Below are 19,057 nucleotides of genomic sequence, written 5' to 3'. Positions count from 1 at the left end.
TGCGCTGAAGAAACAATCGAGTATTCTGTACAGCGTATAATGCTGTATGCGACTCTAAGCCACGGCCCACGAATTTTAGCCACAGCTCCAGTGGTGGCCTGTGCTACCGGCACCTTTAGTAGTGCCAGACGCACTATCATGGCTATTTATCATTGGATAAAATCAGAGATACTGAGGCTAGAGGGCTGCAAATTGGCATGCTTGATGATTGGAGGGTGAAAGATCAACATAACAATTTGCCGCCCTCTAGCCTCAGTAGTTTTTAAGATCTGAGGGCGGACGGACAACACAACAACCCATCTCAATAGTTTTCTTTTACAAAAAGCTAAAATGCATAGCCGACCCAAACGTATCTGTTACGTTTGGTTACCAGTCTCCTTTTCAAATTTCGTTCCTTCTCTCACTTCTATTAAGTTTTTATTTTGACGACTCACTGAAATTATTAGTATCGGTCATCACCAGTACAAAAGTTCTCGAATTACTTAAAAATCTGCAGATATCCTGAGTCCTCATAAAGCATAATTGTGTTATGTTTGTTTTGTCATGGCTATGCTCAGTTATCCACCAATGACTTTAACAGGTTTGTTTTCCGACCATTTGTAAGACTACACTGTTATTTTCCAGTCGGAATGTTTTTCTTTTTTCCTTGTTTAAATTTTTTTAAGGAGCCAAAACTCTGAATCGAATACTTAATTTTTTTATTTTTCATCAAGCAATACTGTTTTCTGTATACACCTCGCCTTTCGTGCTTGATCACCACTGTTTATATAACTCGAGATTTTATCTTTTACCTACTGTAGATGACAGGTCTTTCAACGAATTGTCTCTTCGATTTTAAAGTCATCTATCTAAGTTCAAGACTCATTGGTACAAGTCGTCTATATTGAAGGTTTCACGAGTTTTGTAGCTCTGAACCAACTACAGCCCCGTTGCCAACTCTAAACTGGGCCTAAGCGTAGAAGTTAGTTAATCAGGGCAGGCCACAGCAGATAGTACTAATGAGCTCCACAATGTTACACAATTACCATAACGTTGTTGGATCAATGACGTCAGTGATGTAGTGGCCCCAATTTTCCTTTCAGTAATTCCTAGGAATTTCAGGGCCGAGGCGGCCATTATGTTTTATCGGGTTTAATTTAACCATTGTTCTATTAGCCTTGTTTACTGTCTTATATGTATATTATGTTATTTTATATGGAAATTTAGCCTGTTTTAGTAACTAAACTTAATTACTTAGTACTTTACAGACAAAACAATCAACTTACAAATATACAAGAAGTTATAAGATACTCATATCCTCTGCAATAACTACATTTACAAACGAGTAGCAATAAGCTAAATGAAACGAAAACAATAAAGAAATCATCAAAGATACAAATGCATACTTCGGATGCAGGGTCCCTTTTGTTTCAGAATTTAATAAATGGATACACACACACACACTATATATATAGATATTCATATACATATACGTTTGTAAACATACATAAATGTACACAAAACAGAACTATTTGGAACATACCCAATGACCAGCCATTTTGTGAAGTGTTTGGTGTCCCACTGAGTGTGCGGCATTTGCCTCAGCCTTAAGGAGGTTCTGGTGAAGATGGCAGGTAGGTCCATCCTTGCTAGGACTCGTGGAGTGGATGTAATATAAGATGCTCGGTGGATCTTAATATTTATTTCAGCTGCTGGTGTACTTTAAAAAGGTTCAACTATCTTGTTGCTCTACTCTCTATAGGGCTTTAAATTCACTTCATGTTGACTATTTGTTTTCCGATATCGGTGTCAATGACCTTTGATATCATGACGCCAGAGAAACATTACTGCTGTCAACCTTTCTTCATTTCTTGTTTCTGATAGAGTCAAGTTACACACACACACACACACACACACACACACACACACACACACACACACACACATATATATATATATATATATACATGCATTAAGCTAAAAATGTCCTTTAATATCTAATTCGCTCTCCCTCGGAATTATATATTTGAAAATATATTAATTCCGAGGTAAAGCGGATTAGATGTTAAAGGACATTTGTAGCTTAATGCGTATATATAAATCACGGTGATGTATAAGACTCATATATATATATATATATATATATATATATATATATATATATATATACATATGCATACACTACGTATCAATATCAAATTTACTCTACCTTGGCAGTATCTTATGCCTAATGGGAATTAAATGTTTGCCTGCCTCGACTGGGACATAAACCCTAGTATCTCAGGACAGTAATTTGGCTACAATGCAGCCGTTCCCTTCACCCACCCTTAGACACACAATCGAATCCCTCTCATTTTACTTGCGCTTATATATAATTTTCTTTGGATTAGAAATGATTAAGACATCATAGTGAATCCGATATAATAATGGGCTTTTTGTTGCTTGACTGATCAACAGGAAAAGGTAGACGCTGTCGGTACATGGGCACCGAGCCATCGGGCAAGGATTAAAGCAAGCAACCTCATTCCAAATATTCCTTTTGAAGACGCAAAGTGTGACAACTTCTAGCAATGTTCCCGACCGCATATTCCCGCGCTGTAACTGAGTATATACCAGGACCGTCAAAGCGGGACGCCATATCTTGAAAATAACCACTGATTCCCTGTGAAGTACTTAGTTGATCTAACCTAACCCAAACTAGCCTAGGGGCATGGCAGAAAAAAAAAAACCGGGTCTGGTGCAATACTATATGGTATACATCTCGGGAATTTGCCTCCCGACTCCCCCTCCCCAAGGCCTCTAGGGTATAAATAGTATGGTCAAATAAGTTACATAGTAAAATTATATTATTCAAATAATATATACTACATTACATATACGTAAGTTGTGTATTATCTATATAATATAGATATATATATATATAATATATCTATATATTATATAATATTCACATATGTCTATATATTCTATGGATGTATATAGACATATATATATCTATACATATATATAATATATATATATAGATTATTATATTACAAATATGTTATATATATGTATATGTAGGTATAATTATAATATTATTATATATATATATATAATATATATATCTACATTCACATATGTATAATTATATGTATAGATGTACTTAATATATATATATAATATATAAGTATATATATATATATATATATAGAGAGAGAGAGAGATGAGAGAGAGAGAGAGAGAGAGAGAGAGAGAGAGAGAGAGACGAGAGAGAGAGGAGAGAGAGAGGAGCATTTGCTCTTTATAGAACCCACCTACACCATGCAATGCCCATCAAAGTCAAATATTAACTAGCCCACGATCAAACTATATTTCACCTTTTACTTAAAGGCTGCCCCACTTTATAAAGTTTTACAAACTTTTCCTCCTTGACTTCTACTTACCGAGGCCCTCCACTGCTCACTTATGGAGTGTAAGGACAAGTAACCTTGGTGAATTATTAAAAGGCGGGAGTTGGTCCCTGGAATACAGGCGAGAAAGTGGAAGAAAACAGAAGCATTTTTATTATGGCTTTTTAGTGCGGCCTCAGCTGGTTCTTTTTCACATGCACATTTTTTTCCATTTCTACGCCGCCTAAGGTTGTTGTCAGAAAATAAGGAAATCATTCAACACTTAATTTTCACGTTTTACCTTTGACAAATTCTTCAGTCTTCAAAACGGAAAATATGCCCAAAGAAAATAGTTGAACTGCGAGTAATTTACAATTTGTAAAATGATGGATGGTATTTTTACAATATAAATAATTATGCTTGCAATGCAGATATACTACATACACACGCATTTTTTATTTATATATATATATAGATATATATACATATATATATACTATGTATAAACTATGTGTGTATGTATATACTATATATAAATATAAATGAGTACATATATAGCCACATCCAAGGGAACTAATCCTCACTACAACAGTTAAAAGATATTTCCTTTTGTATATTATCTTCAGCCAATGCATACATGCATACATTATATATATATATATATATATATATATATATATATATATATATATATATCAGAAAATGCCCAACAGTTTCTTGGTCCATTGGAGGACGAAACTGTTGGGCATTTCCGAGATAAACCATTTTCATTTTCATATGTGGAATACAATTGAATTGCCATATCTTCGTGCCTAAGAAGATTACCAGTACTATATATATATATATATATATATATATATATATATATATATATATATATATATATATATATACAGAGAGAGAGAGAGAGAGAGAGAGAGAGAGAGAGAGAGAGAGAGAGAGAGAGAGAGAGAGAGAGAGAGATTAGATTGTTGTTCACTTATTAATTATTTCTTTTTCTCCACAGCCAACATATCACCAACATCAACGTCATCTCCCGAAGCCCGATGGGCATCTATTACAACCAATGCTGGAGGAACCACGATTTGGCGCTTACCTTTGGCAACGACCGTAAATGACATCGGTCTAGGTAAGTTATGGTGTCCAATCTACACTCGGGGAAATATGAAGCGTTCCTTCGTTGATGACATTAGTTTTCAAGCGTGCGTTTATGTGGTGTAATGAAGGAAGAGAGGACCGAAGTAAATATATTTGGTATTAGATAATATAGCCATGCTGGTAGTCAGCAGTTAAACAAGTTGTGGTCTAACTAAATTTCCAAACATTCCTATGCTTTCTAACGCTCGAGAACTTTTATTATAAAGATGTAGAACGCTACATCCACCTAACTACTGAAGAGGCCCTGTTGCATTCAAATGAACAGGTAGACAATTGGACTTATTGTTTTAATTATATTACCTAAATGCGTAAATACTTCATTCTATTTGCGTCTATGTACTGTAAAGTGACGACTGGGCAATTTATCTTTCTATGGAATCAAAGGTTACTAAAAGTATAACCACTTGAACTGGTTCAAAATCACTTTTTGTGTGAATCTATTGACACACCTTAATAACACCTCTGAATAGAAAACTCCATTATCAATATCACTCATTCTCACTCTAATTCTCATTTAGTGGTCATTCAAACCAACTCGTATCCAGAGAAAAGTTCTCTTGTACCTGAAACATTTACTTATGTTTTGTGAAAAGCTTCCTACAAATTTGGTAAGGCATGATTCTGCAAAACTAGGCTGTTATACGGGTCAGATGTAAATGGGAGTTATTTTCTATCTACTTATCTGGAATGTAGTTCCAAAATCAGAAGACTTTCTCCCCTACGTCCTTTCCTATTAGAACAAAAACTACATAACCTGAAGCCTCATCAATAATCAATTCTTCTATGCTCAGCTGAAATCATATCTGTCACGTTCTTTACGTTGTTCTACCCTGTTCTCAGATTCTCTATTTAAAAGGTCGCTTCTGAAGTTGGGTTTTGTGGTTGACCAAAAAGTCCTGCTGTCCTTCATATGAAAAATGTGAACTGATATTTCCTTGGAAGTTGATCTTTGAAACAAAGCTTACCAAATGAATCACTTATAATATTATGTTTTACTTTTAACTGCTCAATGACAAAGGTATTTTATGGCTTTACAAAAATGGCACAGATTGCTAATGCAGAGTCTAGGTAGCCTATTTTAGTATTAAAACTTTTGCAGGTATTTACTCGTAAATTCTTTTATTCATTTTCTTAATCCGTCGTTCAAATAACTTTTACCGGATCCACTGCCCCAACGTCACGCCCCAAACATCACTCACAGAACTTTTCTTCTATTTGCTCTAAAACTATCCTTTAAGTTGATACGCAGACTTTTCATTGCATCACCATTTTTACATTTCCACATGCCAACCCGTCAGTCAACACACATCCAGGAAAATGCCAAATTTTTACACTCCACTAAAGAGTTCTTGCTTGTTCTTCATGTGCTACAGACCTAAGAAAAAACATTTTCTGTTGTCGCGGGAATTTTCCCAAATTAATTCTTGATACTAACAAAATCATGTTTTGTGATTCTAAGCTTCTATAACACACAATTCCATAATTTATATTTCAATAAACAGTTCTCTCCCCTCATTTTCTTTCAATCACTTAGAGTTTGCTTTCGGTGCACTGTGATCATCTTGATGCTCATATTAATTTCTATATCTCCCCTTTAACAATCTAACGAGTCTTGGAGAATATTCATTTATGAATTATACGCAACAACCAAGAAAGGCAATTTTATACCCCCAAATTCGTCACATTACATAGAAAGAAATCAATAATGTCACCGAACCATAATCTTCAAAGAATACCAAAACGTCTTACTTTCTGAAGCAACTATTAATATGAATATTATATTCAGTCATTAAAAGCTGTAGTTATCAGGAGAAGTCAAGTTATTCCTTATTTTTCAAGTTTTGATATTATTAACTGCCAAGGTACACTTATGAAGTATGCAAAATACTGCGATATATGTAAATGACATTAGCGTAACGATTTTATCTTCTTACGCATACCACAGTTTATAAAATGGAACTAAGCAAACAAGCACAAATACCCTCAGTTATATTTTTATATTATTATTTAATAAATTCAGTAAATAAACCTATTCCTATGGAACAAGCACACAGGGGCCATTGACTTGAAATTCAAGCTTCCAAGTTATATAGTGTTCATTAGGAAGAAGTCAGAGGATGCAAATGGAAATACAGAAAGAAGAGATCCCACTTATTAAAAACGAAAAAATAAATTCATAAATTAATAAACAGATAAAAATGTATTAAAATGCAAAGAGGAAAGCACTATGGTTGCAATGCATTGCATCTTCGCTGTAACTTCTGAAGTTCCAGTAGTACGACATCCTCAATATACAAAGAAGTCGCGCTTTCGAGGGACGGCGCACAATCTCCTCACACGCAACAAATGCCGAAGCTTCCTACAATGAAAGGCGAAGAAGAGAGTTTAGAGATAAATCCAACCTTCCATGGGAATCAACAGACTAGTAAGCACACGTCCGGCCGGTGTGAATAGGAACTTTTAAGTCATCGTAACTCCTTTTTTCCTGTTTTTTTTTTTTTTTTTTTTCCCTCGCGTTTTTAAGTCTCAGGCGTTTAAAGAGGTTGTCAGGTACACCATGTGATGGGAGTTGAGAGCTTTCTTTTTCTAGGGGGAGGGGGGAATATTTTTTTCTAGGGGGAGGGGGGAGTATAAGCATTAGTTACGTTATTTCGTGAGTATTCAGGAGGTTAGTTCCCTGTCTTTTTATTTGTCATTTTTCATTTCAAAATTCATATTTGCTATTTAGCTGCCTGAAGTAATACGCATGCAGGAATATGAAAGAAATTGTGGCATTTAACTGATACTTTAAAGATCGCAGTCACAGTCCCTGTACAGAAAGGTCTTTGTTTCAGGTGATGCTAGAAACTAAGAAATACTCTACCTGCTCTATTCTCAAGCTATTGTGTATTAAAATTTTCCTAATACTTAATAATTATGGTTCAACGTCAGCCATTAAAGGATAGGATTTTTAAAAAATCAAACTGGGTACGAGCTCTTAATACAAAGTCGACCTAATACAGCAAAGTCGTCCAGTTTTAGCTCCTTATGAAAGAAAAAATAATGAAGGAGAGTGTCACAGGGGACTTTTCGCCAAAGGTAAAGAGAAGACCACCTCTTGAGCAGAACAGATTACAGGACTCGGAAAAAAAGTAGTAGTTCGCACTCTCATTAGCAGCTGTACCTGTCTTTCGGACATGTTATCGAACACACATTCACTTCTAACTGACCTGGACGTAGACCTTTCCACAGCCAAAGCTACTGCGTCACTGACTGGGCTCAGTCAGGCACCGCTGGCCGATGGCAGGTTCATACATGTTGCAACAGCTTGCTCAAGAAAGATTTTCATAGCGAGGCCCCACTTTCAATGGCCCTTGATAAAACTCTGATATTGATGTTAAATGCATTTGTAGTCTTTTATCAAGGTCATGGTAGGTAAGGTACTACCCCCTTCTCCCCTGGTCAGTAAATCGGAAAGGCATTGGCCTCCTACACCCTAATATTGTGGGAAACCCTCGGGCCCCAATTCCAAGGGGGGGGGGGGGTGTGTGTGGGTTGGTGTTTGCCCTTCTTACCACTGGGGGTGCCTTATGGTTCCCATATGTCGACTCCGAAAGTTGTAAAAAATGAGAGGGTATGGTAAAGAGGGGTTATGACCCCTTAGAAACAGCTCTCGAATTTTGGATTTTGACTAAAACGTCCCAGAGGGGGAGGGGAGTCAATTGTAAAAATTTGGTAGCCCTAGCTATCAACTCCGAAAGTTGTCCGAAAGTTTTCAAAAAACGAGGGGGTATGGTAAAGAGGGGTTATGACCCCCTTAGAAACGGCCCTCGAATTTCGGGTCTTGATTAAAACCTTCCGGGAGGGATGTGAGTCTATGCTGAAATTTTGGTAGCCTTAGTTGTCAGCTCCAAAAGTTGTAAAAAATGAGGGGGTATGGTAAAGAGGGGTCATGATATCCTTAGAAACAGCCTACGAATTTCGGATTTTGACTAAAACCTTCCTTAGGGGGAGGGGAGTCTTAAGGTGAAAATTTGGTAGCTATAACTTTCATAGTCTGGGCGTGCATAGCGAATAAGCAAACAGACAGACAAAGAAACAGACAGAAATTGTATTTTTTATATAGATACAGAGAGGCTACATAGGGCTGAGAAGAGCACTTAATCCTGTCATGAATTTTCATTTTCCATTTGAATCCACACAGGGGGGGTTAAAAGAAGAGCTAATATCCTACTGTCGTCTTTTTGGCAAACTGGGTATTATCTGCCTTGCATAAAAGGAAAAGATAAGTCTCCGGTTGCTACCTCTTATGAGGCAACATTTTCCAACACTTTTCAAAGTTATAACATGTCTAAATTTACGTACCAGATGCTGTGATATTTTGTTTTACCTTGGAATGGAATATTCTGCTGCTGAATCAACAATTGTCAACACAAACGGAAAACAATCAGCATGTCTGGAATTATTCGATACGAATCCAAAATGATCACAGTCACCAGTCTGAACTTTTTGATTTCGCAGATTGGGATATTGATAAGTTGATCACAGAATCATATTTTTACAAACAATTCTGGTGAAGTGATGCAAATTATCTCTTTTCTTGGAGACTGAATATCTGTGTGACTGAGTCACGAGCAAATAGAATTATTGGCTCTAGTTTTTGTGTAGTTCGGTGGCACAATTTTATTCCATGTAATAATTAATTATATCAGCAAAACGACTCAATTACTCGTTCAACTGCCGTGGAGAATAATGACTCGCAGTACTGCGTTTATTGTACGATCTTCACTAATTAGGAAGCAACATTCGGGCGTTGTCCATTTATATTCATTCCGTACGTAATCTTAATTTGTTTTCAGAGGAATGAAATTTAAAAGTGGTCAATGTATAGCAATGGCTTTTGAAAATTTTTTCTCTCAGTGGCATTTATGTTAGATTTCTTCAGGGAAAAATTCCTTGAGGAGAAATACTTCAGAAGCGAAGAACTTTCCCAGGATATGTTGGATTGGACGGACTTGAAAAGTAGTGGCACTGCTACTATGGGATCAGTGTATACTGGGCATTCATAACAGTATAACTGATGGAGAACCTCGGATTTTCAGGAATTGATATTTTTGGGGAGGAAATGAGTCAACTCCCAAAGTCTAATGATACAGAAATTTCCGCCGTCGCTGTCAGGGCACCGTTCTTCTTGTTGTCAATAAAAATAAAAAAAGGTTTAAAACTTTATTTCAGAAACAGTATGTTCCTGCAACAGGTCATGAACCAAACGACAACATTTTGCCACAGAACTTCTATACGTGGCATTACCCATGAACTTTGAATTTAGTGACGCGTGATGCCGGAATGTGAAGCGCAAAACGCTTCAGGTTTGAAATATTCAGTTCTTTGGGTTACCAGTCATCTGAATAGTCAACGACGAAAATGGATGAGCGTCACTTACTCCCTTTTACTTTTGCTTGTGATTTTTCAGTATTTTAGGGGTTTATCATGTTTTATACAGACTATATTCAAATACAAGTGGCAATACCGCAGCTAAATAACTATAGTCTTTTTTTTTAAACCTGGCAAACTTCCACATAGCCGCTTGTCGGTGATTGGATGAAAACCCTGTTGTTCGAATCTCGCAGTTTTGCTTTCACACTGTTTCAGAATTGTGATTATACGGTCATATCGCGGATTAATAATGTTATGAACGCCCTTTATACACTGATCCCACAGTGGCAGTGGAACAAGTCCGTCCAATCCAACGTATCCTTGGTCATTTCTGGAGCATTTCACCTCGTAGATTATTTTCCCCGAAGGAACCAAACATGAATATCACTCCGAGAGAAAAATGTTCTAAAGCCATGTGTGTGCACTGTTGCTATTATACAATGATCTCTTTTTAAATTTCATTCCTCTGAAAATAAAGTATAATTACGCACGGAATGAATATAAATGGACAACGCCCGAATGTTGCTTCCTAATTAGTGAAGAGCGTATAATAAACGCAGTAACTGCGAGGCGTTATTCTTCACAGCAGTTGAACGAGTAAATTGGGTTGATTTTGGTGATATAATTAATTATTACACGGAATAAAATTATACTACCGAACTACACAAAAACTAGGGTAAATAATTCTATGTAAATAACAGTTGTAATAAACTTATGTATTAAGAACTTACATGCCGAATTATTTTATAATATTTAACAGTTATAAAACAACACTTACCGAAGCCGTAGACTAGAAATATGTTTCAAACACATGAACTTTAGTGTTTAATTTCTAGCTTGATTTTTAGAGCAATCATGCCAATGGTGTTTTAAAAATAACCAAAACGTATGTATTGCTGTTGGTTCTATAACGTCTAACAAAAAAAATAGCGTATAATTTAAGCTTGTTGGAGAAATTTAGGAAGTGGAGTGTGGGAGGAACAGCCACAGGGTAGGGTAGACACAAGGTTGACGCACTCTCACTGGAAGGTTCAAATCTGGGTTGGGTTGAGTTGAATATAGAATTTAGGCCAAAGGCCAACCACTGGGACCTATGAGGTCATTCAGTGCTGAAATGGAAATTCACAGTAAAAGGTTTGAAAGGTGTAAAAGGAGGAAAACTTCGCAGTTGCACTGTGAATCAAGTGTTACGAAAGGGTGGAAGGTAAGATGAAGAAAGGAACGAAAGTGGTTGCAACTAGGGGCCGAAGACACAATGCAAAGAACCTTAAGTAATGTCCACAGTGCACCGCATGAGAATCTCGGTTGGGGTGCTCTTGTGTTCCTAAAATAATCATTAAGATGTTTCATGAAAGGCTAGCATCTCTCTCCTAACATTCCCTGTCAAAACTGTCAAGATGCTCAACAAAAGTCGATTTTCTTTATCAGGGCAAGGACGAATGAAGTCTGTTTGTTTGTTTGTATGGTGTTTTTACGTTGCATGGACCAATGGTTATTCAGCAACGGGACCAACGGCTTACGTGACTTCCGAACCACGTTGAGTGTGAACTTCTATCAACAGAAATACACATATCTAACCCCTCAGTTTTGATACGAAAGACATTTCTCTCAGAAATTTGAGTTGTTGTTGCTTTCGCCTTAATGATTTCATTCATTATCTTGACGGTACCCTCTGAGTGAAAAAAAAAAAAAAAAAAAAAAAACATTCCTTATCATATAACGACTCTGACTGTATAGTGGACTACTGCCAGCAGTAGGCGTCTTTGCCTGGTGTTTAAAAGTTCATACATCTATGCTTTAATCTGTATCGTCTCTTGTGGCCATGGCTGAAATAGATGAAATAGATAGTGAGGCACCTGCTCGATAGCCGATTCTGGCAAAGATCTATTTGATTCTGGTTATAAACTGCATGTGCAGACAACTCTCCGGCTGTTCCTCCCACAACTCCACCTCCTAAACTTCTCCGCTAAGTTTAAATTTCTACGATAGTGTTTTTTATTCTTGGCCATGTATAACCTTCAGCAATGCACAATAAATACGTTTTTGGTTATTTTTAAAACAGTTATGGCATGATTGCGCTAAAAATCTAGCTAAAAATTAAACATTAAAGTTCATACGTTTGAAACATATTTCTAGTCTACGGCTTCGGTAAGTGTTGTTTCATAACTGTTAAAAATATAAAACAATTCGGTACTTAAGTTTTCAATACTTCCGTTTATTACAACTGGTAATTACATAACATTACATAATTTAGATCTTAACTTACTCTGTGACCGTATAATCACAATCCTGAAATAGTGTGAAAACAAAGCTGTGAGATTCGGACAACAGGACATTCATCCAATCAGCGGCAAACGGCGCAGTGCAAGTTTGCCAGGTTTAAAAAAAAATAGAATATAGTCATGTTAGAAATGTTCAAGTATAGTACCTAAAAGTGCAGACTTAAGTACAGGTCATCAGATCGGATGAGAAGTGTATTTCATACATCCATCCTGCTCTGAAAATTATATTTTCAAGGAAAGCATTTTCAGGCATTATTTGTAAATTCTTTCAAAAGGAATTATTAAAGTTAAGAAAGAAAATTTTGTCTGTCTCGAAACATCAGTGAGGCATGTATACCACGAAAAAACAAAAATAATGAAGTCAGAGATTTCTTTGAATTCAATTAAGACTGAGTCCAACCTAAAATTTTGCTTTAGTCACCCATTAGCCATGGTTGAAATTTGTTCCCAGTTCCTCTCATGTATGTATGTATGTATGTATGTATGTATGTATGTATGTATGTCTGTATGTACCAAAAACAATTTCCTAATCCTAAAAGAACCATAAACTGGAGGTTTATTGAGCAAATGACACGTCATTCTATAAAACACAAAATAGAAGCCTTGCATAATATGATGTTAAACGCTGTGGACAAATTGGACCCGTGGGGCCGCCTCACTCACGGTGACAAATTTCATCCCTCTGCATTTCCCGAAGGTGAGAGAGAGAGAGAGAGAGAGAGAGAGAGAGAGAGAGAGAGAGAGAGAGAGAGAACAGGCAAGTGAAAATAAAGTTTTCGGTTTAAAAACTTCCTAGAAGAGAAAACACTGTTTTCCTTAGTCACTTATGAATCTACGAGTATGTACAGTGAATTGTCAAGTGTTATTGCTGTTTAATTACGAATACTTATCTGTGCATGAATAATATCTTATAAACATAATAAGCAGTATTATGTACATAAGCAAATGTTAGTCTTATTTGTTTAAATATCTTGTTAATATTTTGCACTTTCTGCTTGTTTTTGTATTGAACTAAAAAAGCAAATGAACTTCCATAAAACCAATTAAACTGAATTAAACATAAATTCTCACTAAGTCTTGTAAATGTACCGCATTACACGCACACACACATACACTCACACACGCACAATACATCACCGTGAAACAGCATAGTAAGCATATCATCATCTTTTTACGTTACGCGATGCAAAGAGCTTTTGTGAAATTCCGCCACTCACGTTCTTCCGGTGCTGTTTCCACAAATTCCCACCCTCCCCTCTCAGGATTCTCATCCAAGCAGGTCTAGGTCCTCCAACTATTCTGGTGCCCGAGGAAGCCCAGCTGAAACTATCACTGTACGAAGAACATGCCCAAGCTTTCTTCATCCTCTTATTTCATTACTATACAAGTGATGAGAAATTCCTCTTCTTTCATTATTATACAAGTGATAAAAGATTCCTCTTCATTCATTGCTATAAAAGTGATGAGATTCCTCTTCTTGTATCAATATGCAAGTAATAAAAATTCCTTTTCCTTCATCAATGTAAGTGATAAAATATCCTCTTTTTTTATCAATATACATGATACAAAATGCCTCTTCTTTTATCAGCATACAAGTGATTAAAAGATTCCTAATTTATTAATGTCCAAGTAAATGATATGGGCAAAAAACATGGAAAAGCATGACCTGTAATATTTTTTTTAATTTTCTTTACAGAACTGAAAAATTAATGCGGGACTCATTCTAGACTAAGGCTCAAAAACAGACTTAGACTAGCGCCTCAGTGGCGTGATCGGTATGGTCTTGACCTGCCACCTCGGTGGCCGCGAGTTCGGTTCTCGGGCATTCCATTGAGGTGTGAGAGATGTGTGTTTCTGGTGATAGAAGTTCATACTCGACATGGTCCGGAGGTCACGTTAAGCCGTTGGTCCTGTTACTGAAGAACCACTGGTTCTATGCAACGTAAAAAGACCATACAAACAAAGAGACTTGGACAGTTTGTATTACGAAGAGAAAATGCAAACAATAAAAACCACGGAAAAAATCATCACTTTTCTTAACTGATGACTGAAGTGATCTTGATGAAAAGAGCGAGGTGATGAGTTGCCTTCAAATCCACTTTTCCGACAGTCATTCTAAGATGAACAAGCGACAAGGAAATCGTTCCACACTCATGACGCAGTCGTGGAAATTCACCCGCCTTGCTGACACCGCGGCCAAATTGACTAAAATTGTGTGAAAACATTCATTTATTCACAACTGTCAACAACAATGATTTCTTCATGATTGTGAACAGCACTGATTATAGAATTGCTGTGCCAGTTTGGAATATAAGTAAAAGTAGTAATCTGAACACATTCTACATCTCTAGGACCAAAAGATATTTGATCCTTCCTTATTAGAAATTGTTAGGAAACAACAGTAGCTGATTATTGGCCATGCAGTAAGAGTAGTTATTAGTAACCATGTAAGGAGAGATAAGACTTGATAGTATGATGTCCTTGTGGTAGCTCATTTGGTTTCGCAACGACTTTTCAGATGTGGAAACTAGCTCATGCCCTGATAGAAGTGTGGAAGCCCGCTCATGACTTGATAGATTTCACTGGCAAAACTAGACGTTTCTGTCCCTGTGAACCAGGGATGGAGGTTTAAGCTCATACATCTCCCTAGTGAGTCATAAGCAGCCATTACCTGGTTCTCCCTGCTCCACACTGGGATGAAAGGGTGTTTGGCCACTAATAATATGTGCCTATGTTCTCTCTAGACATCGTGCGGGAGTACAATATCCTATCCCAAGCCTCTGCCACTCTTGAGCAAGTTTTAAGCTACTTTAAGTCCTTAAGATTAGATGTAACAGCAAGAGTCATAAGGGCGAAACGAAAACATTTAAAACTTACACTGATACTTGGACTAAGTTATATTTTCATTTTCTGGTTTCTTTTTTCAGCCGAGGGCGCTCTTCTCTTCGGAGGAATAGGAGCCGGAACTGCCATCACCCTGTTGACAATTGCCCATGCAGTGCTCAGTGGCGGCCGTAGGAGGTGGGTACATCTCATTACTAACATTAAATGTGTGTGCATGGTCAATGCAACTGTTTGCTTTAAATATCCGTTATTAAAAACTTCTGCTCTTTTTAGTTTCATGGGGCTTATATTTGTTTTTGCTTTGCTCTCCAGTTTCACAACCTTTACCTAGAAGCTTCAAATTGATCATTGTGCTTCTTGTCCATTTAGATAGTACATACAAACAAGTATATCTGTGTAATGCATATCATGGCACATGCCACTTTTACCTGCATCATCCAGACAACCACATCATAAGAAAATATCTCAGGCACTAGCTTTAGTAATTAACATTTACAGATAACGAACACATTTCTGATTCTTTTCCAGGAAACGCGAGCTCAGATCGATAGTGGCTGACAACCAGGACAACCCTCAACTGGCCAACGAATTCGAAAGGATTTACGCTTCCGACAACAACTGGTGTGGTCTGAGGCTGACGTGTGAGCTGGCGGCGAAGGCTGGAGCCCCTCTGGACGAAGAGGAGAGAATGATGCTGTCCTATTTCAAGTGAGGGATAAGTAGCTGAAGGAAATATACACAAGTTCTTAGCTTTGTGCTGATAATAACTGTCGAAGTTGATGCAAGAATGTTTATGAGTTTTGAAAAGTACTGAATAGCAGCTAGTATTTTTAGTATATCACCAAAACTTTGAGGGCCACCCGAACTCAGGAACTAGTCGTTGAACTTAAATGAAACTTGAAAGCTAAGTCTATTTGGGATTAGTGACTACGTTCCCCATCGTTTGTTTTTTTTTTTTTTTAATCTTGACTGATATTCAAGGTCACAGGTAAATTTAAAAGGTAATTTTATTTCTATTTGGTTCTTATAATTCATGTAGGTATGAATTATAAATATTCTTGACAATATCCTATTTTCCGAGTTCTCGAGTCAATTTAAAGACCAAACTTCTTGTTCTTTGATTTAAATGACACTTGGTTGGTGAGTATTTAGGAGGAAGTTGTATGATTCCCCCAAAATATTCCACCTGTGCTTATTTTTCAAAGTCCAGGTAAATTTGCAAGCATAATTTTTTTTTTATCAATATCTCTGACAATGAGTTGAAGTCTCTGGTCTTGAAAATTGCTAGGACGTATTATGAAGATGAAGTGACACCTTCAAGAGTTAAAATATTTCACCATACATAGTTTGCCTTAAACCCTTCTTTGTTATCTTTTCCAAAACCATCTACTCTTTCGGTTCTCAAAATGCCACTCATATGACATAAAAGGTTCCAGAGATAAATTAGGTCAAATGAGGGAACTGAAAGCACGAACAGAGGAAATTCCAGCCACAAAAGAAATGCATCCGCTGTTACTTTTAATATGAATTCCATAAACATTTCTTATATAATCTATGACTGCAAAGGTTAACGATGAATCATATGTTGCAATGATTCTTACGGAGCAAATGAATCAAGTAACCTCGTTTCTGAATGTCAGACTCTTGACATTAGAAAAGAAACATTAAAAATCTGGTTATAATGATTCTTTTGTTATTTTCTCTCCAGGGGGGTGGTATCAGCAGAAGACCTTCAGGAGATGTCAACACCGCAGCTCTACTATTCTTACGCCTCGTTCTTGGGCTTCTCCCACGGCTCTGCTGACAAGTGCAAGGAGATCTACTCCAGATGCCCCTACTCGGCCAAGAAGATGATGAGGGTATACCGGACGGCTCACTCGAGATCCCTCCAAAAGAGGCAGCAACTACTGCAGCCGAGCTATACTCTCTGAGGCTCTTGTCGCAGGCGCCGCTGGACGAGGACCTCGTCCAAAGATTATGGATTGAAGTGTTTTCATTTAAGTTCGCCACATCGAGTGCTGCCAGACTTTTGTTCTGCGTCTAACTGGTTGATAAATGGAAGTAAAGCCATAATAATCATAGTAAAAGTATCGCTGACAATGATGATAGTGAAATCAAAAGACTGTACGGTATCCGTCGTCACTTTTTTGTTTCTTGTTACTTCTTTTGAGTGAACACCATAGTCTTTGGAAGCTTAAATTTCAAGTCAATGGCCCCTGAGGGCTTGTTCCATATGAACTGGGTTATATTTCGAATATTAATACAATAATAATTGACAAATTTGGAGATGCTAAACAAACATTTTGACAATGTACACTTACAAAGACAACTGAGTGCGAATCGCATTCATCGGAATGCACAGTCACCCAGGTGTATATTGCACTTCGTGTATCAAGAAAAACTATTGTTGGGCGGGGTTGGGTGAGGGCGATCTACTTGTTAATTATCGGTGGGTGAGAAAAAAAGGTGGATGGGGAGTGTATTAAATGGGGAAAATTGTTCTACCAGCTATTCTCATGGTAATTTAAGTTTGGCTATTTTCCTGACGTAAGTAATATAATAGTAAATCGTCGTCTCACACAAAGTTATACAAAATCTATCCATTTCGAAAAAAAATAGATTTTTTTTGGGGGGGGGAAGTTATTGAAAAGACATTTACAGATCATCTTCAAATATAATGATTATCTTCAATATCAAGATTTCTGTTGATCAACTTCGTAGTCGTTACATTTATACATTTCATGAGGATCTCGTTTAGATATAGATTTAAATAAAAGCAGACGTTTGTAAGTCTATACATGAGGAAAAACCTCTTTCAATGCAAGAAGACTGCTGCGACCAAGTACTTCAAGGAAACCACCTAACAACTAAGATATTGTCCATCTAAGCTAAACCTGTCCAGGCAAATAAAGAAAGGGCTTTATAAACGCTTGTGGTGAGAATAGATAGTGTCTCGGACGCATTCGAAATTTTTATGTACTACCCCTTTTCAATAGTTGCTTAACAGTTTCATTAAAGAAGAGGCAGCATCCATGAAGAGATCCTGAAAGAACTGATGAAATAAAACTTTAGAGATGAAGAGTCGACAGAAATTACAAATAAGATTTCGATTTGTTTTCCCTGGCAGCCCAATCGTCTCCCTTTCACAAGCGTCCGATTACAACAATTTTCAGAAAGTTTTCTATGAAACAGATTCTAAACAGGATTCAGTTTGTTCATTATATTCGCTCTGTAGTACTCCCGCTTACTGATAAAGCCATAAAATAAAAACGTTAGGTGGTCGGCAATCTTAGACACTTAGGGAGAGTTAAATCCTTTTACGGCAGATATGAAAACTTTTGAAAAGTCAAAATTATACAATGACTGGGAATCTCTTTACTGTAAGTGGTTGTGAAAACGCCGCGTGCATACAGGATGTGGTATAAGTATGCTGTGCTTGTTCTCTAAAGGATAGTGTAATGTTGGATTAACATCTAGCATGGTATAGCCTCCTCCAATATATATAATCGGTTGACATGGTATTAAAAACAAAGAACTGTAGTTATTAATTTTAATAGTGCCTATAAAAAATATACGCATATCTATTTTATTAACTTTTTTTATTCATAGCTTAAGATATTTAAATAATGTTATATCACGTAGTTCATCTCAGGTTACTTGTAAGCTTGTTGATCTTAGATAGCCTTGAAATTTTGTTAATATCGGAGATGCAAAATTACCTTAAGACAGGAACCATTTCTTTATGTAGATCATGACACTATTGTTATTTAAATCCTACAGTCAAGTATTTCTGTCTTGCTGGCAAGACCTAAATGACAGATTTATTATATGTTGCTATTTATTGTTTTGTAATAAATCTGTTAAATGGAGGACGCTGTTTCACTGAACATACAACAAAGCCTTAATTGGTTACGTCCGTGCAAAAAAAAAGCTAAAAACGCAACGCATTCTAACAGCCTCAGCCTCTACCACCAATTCAGTGAAGTTATGACTGGTTCGGGTAACGGA

General features: G+C 36.8%; 1 protein-coding gene across 1 annotated transcript in view; it reads left to right on the top strand.

The window, feature by feature from the left end:
- Window positions 1-18,838, top strand: part of LOC135212903 (uncharacterized) — a 49,914-nt gene extending 31,076 nt beyond the window's left edge. The window contains exons 2-5 of the mRNA XM_064246650.1: window positions 4,357-4,479; window positions 15,133-15,226; window positions 15,578-15,757; window positions 16,758-18,838. Coding sequence (XP_064102720.1) covers window positions 4,357-4,479; window positions 15,133-15,226; window positions 15,578-15,757; window positions 16,758-16,980 — 620 coding nt within the window. The 3' untranslated portion in view covers window positions 16,981-18,838. The remainder of the gene's footprint in view (window positions 1-4,356; window positions 4,480-15,132; window positions 15,227-15,577; window positions 15,758-16,757) is intronic.
- Window positions 18,839-19,057: the final 219 nt, after the last annotated feature.

Source organism: Macrobrachium nipponense, chromosome 41 (assembly GCF_015104395.2).
Source record: "Macrobrachium nipponense isolate FS-2020 chromosome 41, ASM1510439v2, whole genome shotgun sequence".
NCBI lineage: Eukaryota > Metazoa > Arthropoda > Malacostraca > Decapoda > Palaemonidae > Macrobrachium > Macrobrachium nipponense.
This window is presented reverse-complemented; position numbering and strand designations above follow the sequence as displayed.